The 14,508-nt window shown below is 41.1% G+C and overlaps 1 protein-coding gene across 1 annotated transcript in view; it reads left to right on the top strand.

Annotated features, from left to right (window-relative positions):
• Positions 1 to 14,298, top strand: part of LOC122798207 (potassium voltage-gated channel subfamily H member 8-like) — a 190,667-nt gene extending 176,369 nt beyond the window's left edge. The window contains exon 4 of the mRNA XM_044066963.1: positions 12,272 to 14,298. Within this exon, the coding sequence (XP_043922898.1) occupies positions 12,272 to 12,976 (705 nt within the window). The 3' untranslated portion in view covers positions 12,977 to 14,298. The remainder of the gene's footprint in view (positions 1 to 12,271) is intronic.
• The last annotated feature ends 210 nt before the right edge of the window (positions 14,299 to 14,508 follow it).

The following is a 14,508-nucleotide window of genomic DNA, read 5'->3' as shown; positions in this document are numbered from 1 at the left end:
AGGTCAATAAAATGAAATTTTTGTTGCTTGCTGGATACATTGCATATACATAAAATAGGGAAAAAATAGGGAGGAGCATGATGTACAAGACAAGATGTACAGAAGATGATTATTAGGAGGGCCAGTATGAAGGAGATTGGAGACTTAAAGTGGTGACAGGGGAAAGTGTAGTTAGGCAGCATAGAATGGTGGTCTGTAGGATGATGTTGGTGATGAATAAGAGGTCGACAAGTGTGAGAGCAGTGCCAAGGATCAAATGGTGGAAGTTGAAAAAGGGTGCTTGCGAGCTGGAGTTCATGGAAGTGTTAAAACAGGCACTGGGGGGCAGTGAAGAGTTATCAAATAGCTGGGTAATTACAGCAGAGATGGTAACGGAGACAGCTAGAAATGTGCTTGGTGTGACATCTGGACAGAGGAAAGAAGACAAGGAGACCTGGTGGTGGAATGAGGAAGTACAGGAGAGTATACAGAGGAAGAGGCTGGTGAAGAAGAATTGGGATTATTAGAGAGATGAAGAAAGTAGACAGGAGTATAAGGAGATGAGGTGCATGGCAAAGAGAGAGGTGGCGAAGTCTAAGGATAAGGAATATGAAGAGTTGTATGAAAGGCTGGACACTAAGGAGGGAGAAAAGGACCTGTACCGATTGGCTAGACAGAGGGACCGAGCTAGGAAAGATGTGCAGCAGGTAAAGGTGATATAGGGTAGTGAGGGAAATGCACTCACAAGTGAGGAGAGTGTGTTGAGCAGATGGAAAGAGTACTCTGAGGGGCTGATGAATGAAGAGAATGAAAGAGAGTGAAGGTTGGATGATGTGGGGATAGTGAATCAGGAAGTGAAACAGATTAGCAAGGAGGAAGTATGGACAGCTATGAAGAGGGTGAAGAATGGAAAGGCTGTTGGTCCAGATGACATACCAGTGGAAGCATGGAGGTGCTTAGGAGAAATGGCAGTGGAGTTCTTAACCAGATTGTTTAATGAAATCTTGGAAAGTCAGAGGATGCCTAAGCAGTAGAGAAAAAGTGTTTTGGTACCTATTTTTAAGAATAAGGTTGATGTGCAAAGTTGTAGTAACTATAGAGGGATAAAACTAATCTGTCACAGCTTGAAGTTATGGGAAAGAGTAGTGGAAGCTAAGATAAGAAGGGAGGTGATGATTAGCGATCAGCAGTATGGTTTCATGCCGGGAAAGAGCACTACCGATGTGATGTTTGCTCTGAGACTGTTGATGGTGAAATATAGGGAAGGTCAGAAGGAGTTGCATTGTGTCTTTGTGGACTTGGAGAAAGCATATGATAGTGTGCCTACAGAGGAGTTGTGGTATTGTATGAGGAAGTCAGGAGTGGCAGCGAAGTATGTAAGAGTTGTACAGGATATGTAAGAGGGTAGTGTGACAGTGGTGAAGTCTGCAGTGGGAGTGACAGATCCGTTTAAGGTGGACGTGGGATTACATCAAGGAGCAGCTCTGAGCCCTTTCTTATTTGCAATGGTGATGGACAGGTTGACAGACAAGATCAGACAGGAGGCCCCATGGACTATGATGTTTGCAGATGACATTGTAATCTGTAGTGAGAGTAGGGATCAGGTTGAGGAAACCCTGGATAGATGGAGATATGCTCAAGAGAGGAGAGGAATGAAGGTCAGCAGGGCTAAGACAGAATATGTGTGTGTGAATGAGAGGAAGGATAGAGGAATGGTGAGGATTCATGGAGTAGAGTTGGTGAAGGTGGATGTGTTTAAGTACTTGGGATCAAAAGTTCAGAGTAATGGTGAGTGTGGAAGAGAGGTGAAGAAGAGAGTACAGGCAGGGTGGAATGGGTGGAAAAGAGTGTCAGGAGTGATTTGTAACAGACGGGTACCAGTAAGAGTGAAAGGGAAGGTCTACAAGAGGGTAGTGAGAGAGACCAGCTATGTTGTATGGGTTGGAGATGGTGGCATTGACAAAAAAGCAGGAGTCACAGCTGGAATTGGCACAGTTAAATATGTTAAGATTTGCACTGGATGTGACAAGGGTAGACAGGATTAGGATTAAGTATATTAGAGGTTCAGCCAAGGTTGAACAGTTACAGACAAAGTCAGAGAGGTGAGATTGCTTTGGTTTGGACATGTGATGAGGAGGGATGATGGGTATATTGGGAAAAGGATGCTAAGGATGGAGCTACCAGGTAAGAGGAAAAGAGGAAGGCCTAAGATAAGGCTTATGGACGCGGTGAGAGAGGACATGCAGGCAGTTGGTGTGACTGAGCAATATGCAGAGGACAGGAAGAAAACGAAACAGATGATCCGCTGTGGCAACCCCTAACGAGTTCCCCCAGCCCCTTCAGATTACAGGCTATTTCTAAAACAAAAGTCCAAGACTGCAGGCAATCCCCAGCCAAGTTTCTAGCTCAGTAAGCAAATATTTCCAAAAGGTATCATTCAGAGATTTTCCCAGACAAGGATTTCCCAGTCCACGATACCCGAGTCTTCTTTCAAATGATCCTCCAGGTGTGGATTTAACTTCCTGATTTACTGCTTTCAGGCAACCTCTTTATATACAACTTTGATTGCTAGTTCATAGGTTCATAGGTTCATAGGTAGGTACTAGGCAATCTGCCCAAAGGCATTTATAAGCCTAGCCGGAATGTGTTGGCTTTCGCCTCCCCCTTAGATTAGTTCCCTGTGCCTCTGTCCAGCAGAGCCATTGAAGTGATCCCTGGGGTAAACTTTCTGTTTCCCATCCACTCATCAAGGTTTCTCTTGAAGAGGGTTAGCAAGGAGCTCTGCCTAATGTAGATTGGAATCTTGTTCCAGAGCATGGGAAGTCTCTGGGACAGGAATCTATCCCTCCAGCACGTCCTTATTATTGTTGTGGTGAGGTTTAGATCCCTGGAGCATGTGGCTTGAGGGGATATGGTTTTCTTTAGGTGGATCATGTCCATCAATTCTGGGTTGGACATGGCCTTGTATGTCAGGCAGAAATCACCTCTGAGTAGGCGGTATGCAACTGAGTACAGCTGGAGTTTCTTCAGTTGAGCTGCATAGGGCATCTGCTTGAGGCCAGTGATCCCCTTGGTGAGGAACTTCTGTGGTCTTTCCAGTTGTTGCAGGTGTCTTGTAAGGTACATCCCAAATGGGGCATTGTACTCTATGATGGGTCTGATGAGTGATACGTAGAGGGGCCCAATTACCTCTTTCGATCTGGATGCAAACCCTTTTGTGATTAGGTAGGCCACATAGAAGGATTTTCTAACCACTTTGGCAATGTTATTATCAAAGGAGAGGTTACTATCTACTTGGGTCCCCAGATCCCTTATTACGTCTTCCGTATTTAGGGGGCTACCACCTATGTGGTAGTTTGTGGGTACTTTGTTTTTTCCAAAGGGGATGACTATGCACTTTTTGGCATTTAGCTTGAGACCATGGTTTTGACACCAGGTATCTGTCTCAGTAAGAACCTTTTGGAGGATGTCTGTGTCAGCCGGAGAGTCAATTATAGCCCCTAGTTTGCAGTCGTCTGTGAACTTGGTGAGCCATAGTCCTCCTGTGCTTGCCTGTACCTCTGAGAAGTATATGCCAAACAGGAGGGGTCCTAGGACTGAGCCCTGGGGAATGCCACTTGTAACCAGTTTAGAGTCAGACCTAGCTCCTGCAACTCTTACCATGTGGGTTCTGTCTGTGAGCCAGTTGGCAACCCATCTCATGATGTAGGGGTTTATGTTCAGGCTGGTGAGCTTGTCTATAATACCTGAGTGGGGAATGGTGTCAAAGGCCTTTGCGAGGTCTAGGTAGGCTGTGTGTACCACCTTTCCCTTGTCTATAGCCTTGGTAACTGTCTCAAAGAAGTCCACCAGGTTTAGGAGGCATGATCTTCCCTTAACAAAGCCGAACTGGGTTGGGTCCAGTGTTTGGAGTTTTCCAATGTCTCTGTTAATGAGATCCATGATGATGCGCTCTATAGCTTTGCAGACCAAGCTAGCCAGGCTTATAGGGTGATAGTTCCCAGGGTCCATTGTAGCTCCACCTTTGTGGAGCAGAATAACCGTTGCTGTGCGCCACTCTGTGGGCATATAGCCTGTGGCGAGGCTGAGTTTAAACAGTGTGTGTAGGTGAGGGGTTAGTTCATCTTTGAGCTCATGTAGGATGCAGCCTGGGACAGGACTGTTTTAACCTGGGTGTCTGTGATTTTAGGGACACTACATTCTTCTGGTATAGTTATTGGCTCTTTTAGGGGTGAGAGGGGGGGTGAAGTTTGCACTAAACCTGTCTGCCAGGATGTTGGCTATAGTGGTCGTTTCAGTGTATTTTGTGCCATTCTGCACTAACTCTGATCAGATCTGAGAATTGCCACTTAGATTCTTGACATAGCTAAAGAATGCCTTGTGGTTATCTTTGGAGTCCATGGCAATTTTTCTTTTGAAGCTAGCCTTGGATGATTTTATGAGGGAATGTAGTTTCTTGTTGATACTGATCAGGGATGTCTTCCCTTCTTGGGATTTTACTCTTTTCTGTACTAGTTTCCTCCTTCTATTGTATAGCTTGCTTATGGCAGGTGTCCACCAGACTGGTTTCCTTTTCTTGGAGGAGTGAGTCTTGGTTTTGTTTGGGATAGCAGGATCCATGTATTCTTGTAGGTGCCCGTAGAGTGCATTAGTAAAGGATTTTGCAGCTTGGACAGCGTTATCCTTTAGCATGGGGGCATTGAAACTTCCCACTTCGGTTTTAAGTAACGTGAAGTTTGCGTTTGAAAAGTTTTTCAAGGTGGTTTCTTTGACCGGGGATGGTGGCAGAATGTGGATATCCAGATTGATGAGTTTATGGTCAGATCTGACCACCGAGGAGTTGACCTCTGGTGTGGAATACCGGTCGTCCATGTTGGTGATGACCAGGTCCAATATGATGTCACCTCTGGTGGGGGTGTTAACCAGTTGATCCAGGGCATTTGAGTTTATAAATTCTAGGAAATGTTGGGCCAGAAAGTTCGTACTTGAGTAGTTCTCCCAGTTAATGTTTGAATATTTGAAATCACCCAATATCAGGGTGTTTGGTAGGACCTTTATGTTTCCCAGTGTTTCCAGGAATGTGGAGTAGGGGTCCTGGGACATGCTGTGTGATCTGTAGCAAGCTATAATTTGAATAGCAGTTTTGCCCATTGTTAGTTGCACGTGAATGATTTCTGAATCATTGTGCTATGCCACTAACCTGGAGGTGTGGGTATCCTTGATGAATATGGATAGTCCCCTGCCTTTTGTATTTCGGTCCAGGTTTTGTGGCTGAACTGTATGGTATGAGTTGTAGCCTGGTAGTGCTGGGGTACTCTCTGGAGCCTTAAACCAGGTTTCTGTTACTGCACATATATCGATTTTCTCCATACTGAAGAGTGCCTCGAGTGCATGCATTTTGAGGTTTAGACTTCTGGCATTGAGCAGCATTACCCTCAGTTTTTTGTTACTTGTGCTATTTACGGTGATGGATTTGTCTTTTGAGCCTTGTCTAAAAAAGGCACTATGGGGGTGGCAAGAGCCTTGGCCAGTATTCAAAAGCCTAATGATGACAGGTGCAAGCCGTCTCTAGCAAAGCAGTGTGGCTTGTCGAGCATGCCATCCCAGGCTGACAGACACTGGATCCCCTTTGAATGACACCAGAAGCTTAGACAATTGTTGAAACTGATAATTTTTTCTCTATACCGTGGTATAATTCTTGGTGAGGGCAGGATGCTACTCAGTGTCAGGGTCATACCAGCCAGGGCTATGTGATCAGAGAGCTCCTCCATGTCTCTTTCATGTAGTCTAGGGAGGTACGGCTCAGGTCATTCACACCAACATGGTCAATGACAGAGTCATATTTGTACTTGTTCTGGACTGACCAGAGTGCTTGTGTTATGTGGCAGATCCTGGCACCTGACAGGCAACTAACAATAACCTTCTCCTTGTTCAGCCTAGTGAGTGGGACGTCAGTGTGCCTGACTATAGAGTCACCTATTACTAGTGTGTTGGGTATGTTATTTTGCCTTAAGGGCTGTGATTGTGTGGCACACTGGTTTTGTGAAGTATGTGTTTCATGGTTTGTGTTGGGGGGGTGGAGGTTACTTGGATGTCTGCTTTGGAGGTCTCTGTTGCTTTTGCAGATTTTTATTTAGAGCCTCCGAGTATGTTTTTGTGTATTTATGTGTGTTTTTTGCCAGTGCTGGTTTCATAGGTCTATGTGAGACTGGTGGTGTGATGCAAGTAATTCCCTTCTCCTCTTGACTGCCTTGTCTAGTCTTGGGCTGAGAGAGCTTAGCCTCCAGTTTGGCTGTATAATTGCATCTCTCGCATGTATTAGTGTTTGGTGGAAGGAGAAGAGGGTTGTCTGTGTACATGAGGCAATTGTAACATTGTCTCAAAATGCCCAGATTCACCAGTTTGTCTGGAGAGTACACCTGAAACTGCCCTTTGGACATACCTGGATAGGTACAGTGAACTGTTTTATTGATTGGCTGGTAAGGTCGAATAGAGAGCCTTGTCCTTCTCTACAGTATAGGGGGGGGGTCTAGTGCTAAAGTTTATTAGTGCTTGCTATGAGTTTTGGGAAAGTGCAGGGATGAGAAGTGAATGATTTGAGTGCTTAAGATGAAAGTTTGTCTAGTTCCAAGGGAAAAATTGAAGAGTAGATTTTGTGGAGCCGGGAATAGTTATACCCTAGCTAACCGGTTCTGCCCCGTGTGCAAAACCGCTCAAAATCAAGTTTTATAGCAGGGAAATGAAAGAGATAGAAATTAGCCCAAAATGGCCAATAAACTACTATTTTCTGGGCTGAAACCACTCCTCCAGGGACAGATAGGCTGCTCAAAGCTCCCTCTCTCAGTGAACAGAGAAACTTCCTTCTATCCAAGTAAGGTATGGGCAAACACAGAAACTTGTAACACAGCCCTGAATTCAGCACTAACCTGAAAAATGGACAAAACTAGCTTAGAAAGGCGGGAAAACAAGTATATATATATATTTTTTTTTTTTTTTTCAGAAAATAAAGCAGATACAATCAAAAATCTTTAAATGCACAGAAATGGCTGTCACACTTGAGTGTGTAGCCTACAACAGTTAAACAGGTAATTTAAAAACAAAAATGACTTTGTCAAAGTGCAGGCAGTAAAATAAGTACAATATGTAGCTGAAACAAGCATTTTAAATCACAGAAACTCCAGAAAATCGGCTTTTTAGGTGGAATTAGCTGAAGGCAGCAAGAAAATGCAGAAAAATAATACTCAATCACTCCAAAGTCTCTCTTTTGTCTCTCTGCTGCTGTAGCACTCTGCAGGGCACCAGGCAGGAGCTTGCTGAGCTGTATACTAGCACAAAAACCTTGCAAATGTGGGTTTTATAGCAGGGAAATGAAAGAGATAGAAATTAGCCCAAAATGGCCAATAAACTACTAATTTCTGGGCTGAAACCACTCCTCCAGGGACAGATAGGCGGCTCCAAGCTCTCTCTCTCACAGTGAACAGAGAAACTTCATTCTAACCAAGTAAGGTATGGACAAACACAGAAACTTGTAACACAGCCCTGAATTCAGCACTAACCTGAAAACTGGACTAAACTAGCTTAGAAAGGCTGGAAAACAAATATTTTTTTTTGTTTTTTTTTTTTCAGAAAATAAAGCAGCTACAATCAAAACCTCACTTTAAATGCATAGGTTCATAATGGCTATAACACTTGAGTGTATAAGCCTAGCAACAGTTAAACAGGTAATTTAAACACAAAAATGACTTTGTTAAAATGCCCTTTTTGAGGCAGTAAACTGTGCCTCTATAAGTGACAATATGTAGTTGAAACAAGCTTTTTAAATCACAGAAACTCTAGGAAATCAGCGTTTTAGGTGGAATTAGCTAAAGGCAGCAAGAAAATGGAGAAAAATGATACTTAATCACTCCAAAGTCTCTCCTTTGTCTCTCTGCTGCTGTAGAACGCTGCAGGGCACCAGACAGGAGCTTGCTGAGCTGTATACTAGCACAAAAACCTTGCAAATGCGGGTTTTATAGCAGGGAAATGAAAGAGATAGAAATTAGCCCAAATTGGCCAATAAACTACTAATTTCTGCGCTGAAACCACTCCTCTAGGGACAGATAGGCTGCTCAAAGCTCCCTCTCTCACAGTGAACAGAGAAACTTCCTTCTATCCAAGTAAGGTATGGGCAAACACAGAAACTTGTAACACAGCCCTGAATTCAACACTAATCTGAAAACTGGACTAAACTAGCTTAGAAAAGCTGGAAGACAAGTATATTTTTGTTGTTTTTTTTGTTTTTTTTTTATATATATATATATATGCATATACATATATGTAGTTAAAGCCTTCCTAACTAACTACAGTGAGAATATTGTGACACTCCATAATGCAGTACACCTAATGATATCTTAGAAAACATACATTACACATTTTCCAAGCAATATCTTACTTTCTCTATGTATATGTAATATACGTGCACACACATATATGTATATGTGTGTGTGCGTGTATTATATATCTGTCTACACCTGTCTAGCGATACATATATATATATATATATATATATATATATATATATATATATATATGTATACAGTGGATATAAAAAGTGTACACACCTCTGTTAAATTGCCAGGTTTTTGTGATATAAAAAAATGAGACCACAATAAATAATTTCTAAACTTTTCTCACCTTTAATGTGACCTATAACTTGTACAATTCAATTGAAAAACAAACAAATCCGTTAGAAGAAATATATAAAAAATAAAAAAACTTACAATATGCTGGTTGTATAAGTGTGCACACCCTTAAATTAATACTTTGTTGAAGCACCTTTTGATTTAATTACAGGATTCAGTCTTCTTGGGTACACACCTGCCATCAGTTAAAAATACTCTGATTAACCCCAAATAAAGTTCAGCTGTCCTAGTAGGATTTTCCGTACATTTACTCAGTAGCCTGCTACAGCAAAAGCCATGGTTCACAGAGACCTTACAAAGCTTCAAAGCGATCTCATTGTTGAAATGTATCAGTGAGGAGAAGGGTAAAAAAAATTCCACAGCATTGCATATGCCATGGAACACAGTGAAGGCAGTCACCAGAAAGTGGAGAAAATATGGGACAACAGTGACATTGCAAAGAACTGGACATCCTTCCAAAATTGATGAAAAGACAAGACAAAAACTGGTCAGGGAGGCTGCCAAGAGACCTACAGCTACACTGGAGGAGCTGCAGGAATTTTGGCAAGTACTGGTTGTGTACTACTTGTGACAACATTCTCCAGTATTCTCCATATGTCTGGACTATGGGGTAGGGTTGCAAGACAGAAGCCTTTTCTTACACAGAAAAACATCCAGGCCCAGCTAAAATTTGCAAAACAATACATCATCTCCCAAAAGCATATGGGAAAATGTGTTATGGTCTGATGAGACCAAGGTTGAATTTTTTGGCCACAGTTACAAAATGTATGTTTGGCACAAAAACAACACTTCACATCACCAAAAGAACACCATCCTCACGGTGAAGCATGGTGGTGGCAGTATCATGCTTTGGGATTGTTTTTCTTCAGCTGGAACTGGTGCTTTAGTCAGAGTGGAGGGAATTATGAACAGTTCCAAATACCAGTCACTTTTGGCCTAAAACCTTCAGGCATCTGCTAGAAAGCAAAAGATGAAGACAAATTTCACCTTTCAACATGACAATGACCCCAAGCATACATCCAAATCAACAAAAGAATGGCTTCACCAGAAGAAATTTAAAGTTTTGGAATGGCCCAGCCAGTGCCCAGACATAAATTTAATAGAAAATCTGTGGGGTGACCTGAAGAGGACTGTGCACAAGAGATGCCTTGCAGTCTGACAGATTTGGAGGAAGAGTGAGCAAAAATTCCCAAGTCAAGATGTGCCATGCTGACAGACTCTTACCCAAGAACACTGAATGTTGTAATTAAATCAAAAGGTACTTCAACAAAGTATTAGTTTAAGGATGTGCACACACAACAAAGTATTAGTTTAAGGGTGTGCACACTTATGCAACCAGTGTATCATACGTTTTTTTATTTTTTATATTTTTTCTCCTAACAGATTTGTTTGTTTTTCAATTGAATTGTACAGGTTATAGGTCACATTAAAGATGGGAAAAGTTTTGAAATGATTTATTGTGGTCTCATTTTTTTATATCACAACAACCTGGCATTTCAACAGGACTGTGTACACTTTTTATATCCACTGTATAGAAGGATTCACTTTGAAAATTTAAAACACTGAAAATTCAAAACATTGAATACCATAACACTGAAAATACATAGGAAATCAGCATAGGTTCATAGGTAGGTACTATGCTATTGGCCCAAGGGCCTATGTAAGCCTAGCCAGCAAGGTACCATAGCTTACGCCACCCAAGAAAGTTATTTTCCTGTTCCACTGTCCAGCAGAGACACAGAAGTGATCCCCGGGGTGTATTTCCTATTTCCCATCCACTCATCAAGATTTTTCTTGAAGAGTGCTAATGAAGAACTTTGCTTGACATAGATTAGTAGCTTGTTCCAGAGTATAGGAAGTCTCTGGGACAGGAATCTATCCCTCCAGCATGTCCTGTTTATTGTGGTGACAAGGTTTAGGTCCCTAGAGCATGTATCTTGGAGGGACTGGGATTTCTTTAAGTGTAGCATGTCCAACAGCTCTGGGTTTGACATAGCTTTATATGTTAGGCAGAGATCACCTCAGAGTAGGTGATATGCTATGGAATAAAGCTGTAGTTTTTTGAGGCGGTCAGTGTAGGGCATTTGTTTTAGGCCAGTAATCCTCTTTGTGAGGTACTTCTGTGGCCTTTCCAGCTGCTGCAGATGTCTTGTGAGGTACATTCTAAAAGGGGCATTGTACTCTATAATGGGTCTAATGAGTGACGAGTAGAGGGGAACAATGACCTCTTTTTTCCTGGATGAGAAGCCTTTGATGATGAGGTGTGCCACGTAGAAGGACCTCCTGACTACTGTGGGGATACGACTATCAAAGGAGAGACTACTGTCCACCTGGGTCCCAAGGTCTCTTATTATGCATTCAGTGTTAAGTAGATTGCTGCCTATGTGGTAGTTCATGGATACAGAGTTTTTACCAAAGGGGATGAGACTGTACTTTCTGGCATTGAGCTTGAGGCCATGGCTCTGACACCAGGCATCTGTCTCAGTGAGGCCCTTCTGTAGGATGTCCACATCATTTGGGGACTTGACTGTGGCTACTAGTTTGCAGTCATCTGCGAACTTCGTCAGCCAGAGGTCTTCTGTGTTAGCCTGTAGTTCAGAGAAGTAGATACCAAACAGGAGAGGTCCCAGGATGGAATCCTGTGGCACTCCACTTGTCACTGCCTTGCATATACTATATTTCACCACAACTACATACAGAAGCAAATAAAAAGCAAATCCTATTACACTTCTTCAACTATAAGCAGGGGGGCATGCCCCCCTGCATCCCCATGTGGGGGGAAGCCCCCCCATGCCCCCTGCTACTTAAATATATCAACTCCGAGATCACACTACACTAGACTAAGATGTGTTATATTGTAGTATAGCAAGTAAGAAGGGAACATGACTGAGGTTACCTATGAAACTCCGGTAAGTATTGTAGAGATAAATAGTAATGTATAATGTCTTAACAGTGAAGTAGTATTTCTAAGAGAAGGTTGAGGATAGTTTTTTTACAATTTAAACAGGCAGTCATGAAGTGCAGAATGGTATGTTTGCTGTTTGGTTCTGTGCAGTGCAATCTCTGAGTTGATATATTTAAGTAGCAGGGGGTGTGGGGGGTCCAGGGGGAATTGCCCCCCTGCTTGCAGTTGGGGAAGTGTAATATGGTTTGTTTTTTATTTGTTTCTGTATGTAATTGTGCTGGAATATACTACATGTTGGTTTCCTATATATTTTCAATGTTATGGGATTCAATGTTTTGAATTTGAATGTGATGGCCTTTCAGTCTTCTAAAGTGAATCCATATAAAGATATATAGACAGATATACAGATATAGATTGATTGATACATATATCTACATATATATATATATATATATATATATATATATATATATATATATATATATACATATATCTACATATATATATATATAGTGAGAGAGAGAGAGAGAGACAGAGACATGCACATGCACATATATGCGTATGTGTGCATGTGGGTGTATATGTGTGTGTGTAAATCCAAATATATAGCATGTGTCCTATGCATTAAAAGATTTGCAAGTAATTGTCAACTATGCATATTATTACAAAGGCTTATTAACAGATGATCTTTCATTTTACTTTACAGGTTAGTTCACTGGGGCAAGAATTATCACAGTTAGGTAAAGATATGCGGAATGTGACACACCTTTTGGAGACATTACTGTCTGCTCAAAAGCTCCCAGCTTACTGCCCTGTTCATGGAACAGCTGTAATCTCTGCAATGGAAGATCTACAAAATAGAATGACATGGACAACGCATCAACCATGTATGCATATTCAAGCTGGGGTTCCTGTTTGCACAAAAGCACAACTGTGTCAGAGTGCATCCATCCCCAATATTTGGGAAACTGATCCAGACCATATGGGGAACTGCAGTCAAAGAATGGGAACAAAAGTGCAAACAGAAAATAATCATCACTGCTTAGCGGGTGTATGTCCACCTCCTCATTATCAGATTGTTCCACATGGAGGTCATTTACAACTTTCAAGATGTACTTCCCCACATCGAGATTCAACCTCCATAACTCCTTTGCAGTCTATTTCTTCAACTCTGCCTCCGTTGACATGTTCCTCTTCAGAGACATCATTTCAGCTTTTGATGCCTGGCACTGCTGAAGTAAATGGTAGCTGTAGCCACAACACCTCCACTTCACAAAGCCTGGACAATTTGCCAACTTCCTTGGACATTGAAGGTGCAATGGACATTTCTCAACAAACTCTGTCAAGCTCTCCAACAGAAATTGTAGCAGGAACAGCTCATTTCACAGATGAGAAAGCCATAAATGTATAATGATGGTGAAAATACATAATGGTTCTCCAAGCATGTTCTGCAGTTGCAAGTTAACTTATAATATTACTGCATGACTGCATAGTTCTGCCTTTATTCTGAAAATTGCAGGGATTAAAGGGAATTTCCATATATCTAGTCTGCATTGATACTGCAAATCAGATCCTACAGCTGTTCTTCTTGTACTTTCAAATATGGCAGTCTCATAACAGCTGCATAGCCTTTCTCATTTCCTTCAATGTGATGTTTAAGCTTTTGTTTTTAGTAATAACATGACTATACATTACTGAATACTTAAATTAGTAGCCAGAGGTCCCTGCATTAATATAAAACTAAGCATGTGCTACTTGTTGTAAGCTCACAGACAACTAAAGAGTAAAAAATCTCTTAAATCTGACCATCGGTCACCATGCATAAATACCTGTTTGATTAGCTAAAAAGTTTCTCTGAATGTTTCTAAGACAAAAAAATATGCCAAAAAAACTCACAGTAATTCATGATTTAGTTTATTTCATCAAACAGAAACCTAACTATAATGTCACATGATGGATGAAATTCAGCTATATGGAAGTTCCCTTATAACAGGAAATTTAGGTTTAATGAAAGCAAACAGTGATAACAATTTAACTACTTTGTCCACAGAAAGCAATTTCTAGAAGCATGTAAAATGGATTAGACTGTAGTTAATGGTTATGTAACCATATTTTCTGTATACCAGTAGCTTACCATTTTGTCCGACAAATGTATGGAGTGGCCTAAAGGCCATACGTTTCACAGCAGCTGAGTTCTGAAGTCAGAAGAATAGATGATCACTTTCTGTGTAATGTTTATTGCTGCCTGGAGCAGCAATGCTTTTCAGACTTTGTGATGTGTGTGATCCCTGAAGGTTATCAGTGGTTCTGCTTTCTACAGGCCATCCTGTCTCCTGCTGGTCTCTCTTGTGTCGGTTCTTCCAAGGTAAAGGTACAATTGTTGCTGCATGCCGTCTCTTAGACAATCAACCAAATAGACCTGGTAGTCAAGGGTTAGTTGTTGCACGTTGTTACCATGTAAATGAAACTTTCAGATTTATTTATCAAAAAAGATTGCTATTTTTATATATTGGTATGAAATCTGTATTTAAAAGTATTTATACTGGAAATAACAGTTTGGTTCTTTTTTGGTAAGAGCTTGCAATTTTAACATGAACAAAATGCACTGATACTGAAATGTATTTTAGATTCTGAACAGCTTGCCTAGATGCTGTTGTTTGAAATGACTCCCTTGTGCATGCTTTTTAAAATGAATGTATCCACACAATCTAAACTCTAATACTAAGAAGCAAATGAGATGATATTTTACTTAAATAATAAAATAATGAACATTATAAATATGCATCTGTCTGATATATACATATATTTCAGCTAGATAAGATAAAGTCAGCTCATTAAGAAATAATCATTAGGAACAACTCACAAATACAATGTGAGTAACTCAAACTGTACACGACTCAGAAAACTAATAATGGAGTAACAATACATTTCAGGGAAGAAGAG

Source organism: Protopterus annectens, chromosome 3.part1, assembly GCF_019279795.1.
Source record: "Protopterus annectens isolate FY-2018-M chromosome 3.part1, PAN1.0, whole genome shotgun sequence".
Lineage (NCBI taxonomy): Eukaryota > Metazoa > Chordata > Ceratodontiformes > Protopteridae > Protopterus > Protopterus annectens.
Note: the sequence above shows the minus strand (reverse complement) of the source record. Positions and strands in the feature narration are given on the sequence as shown.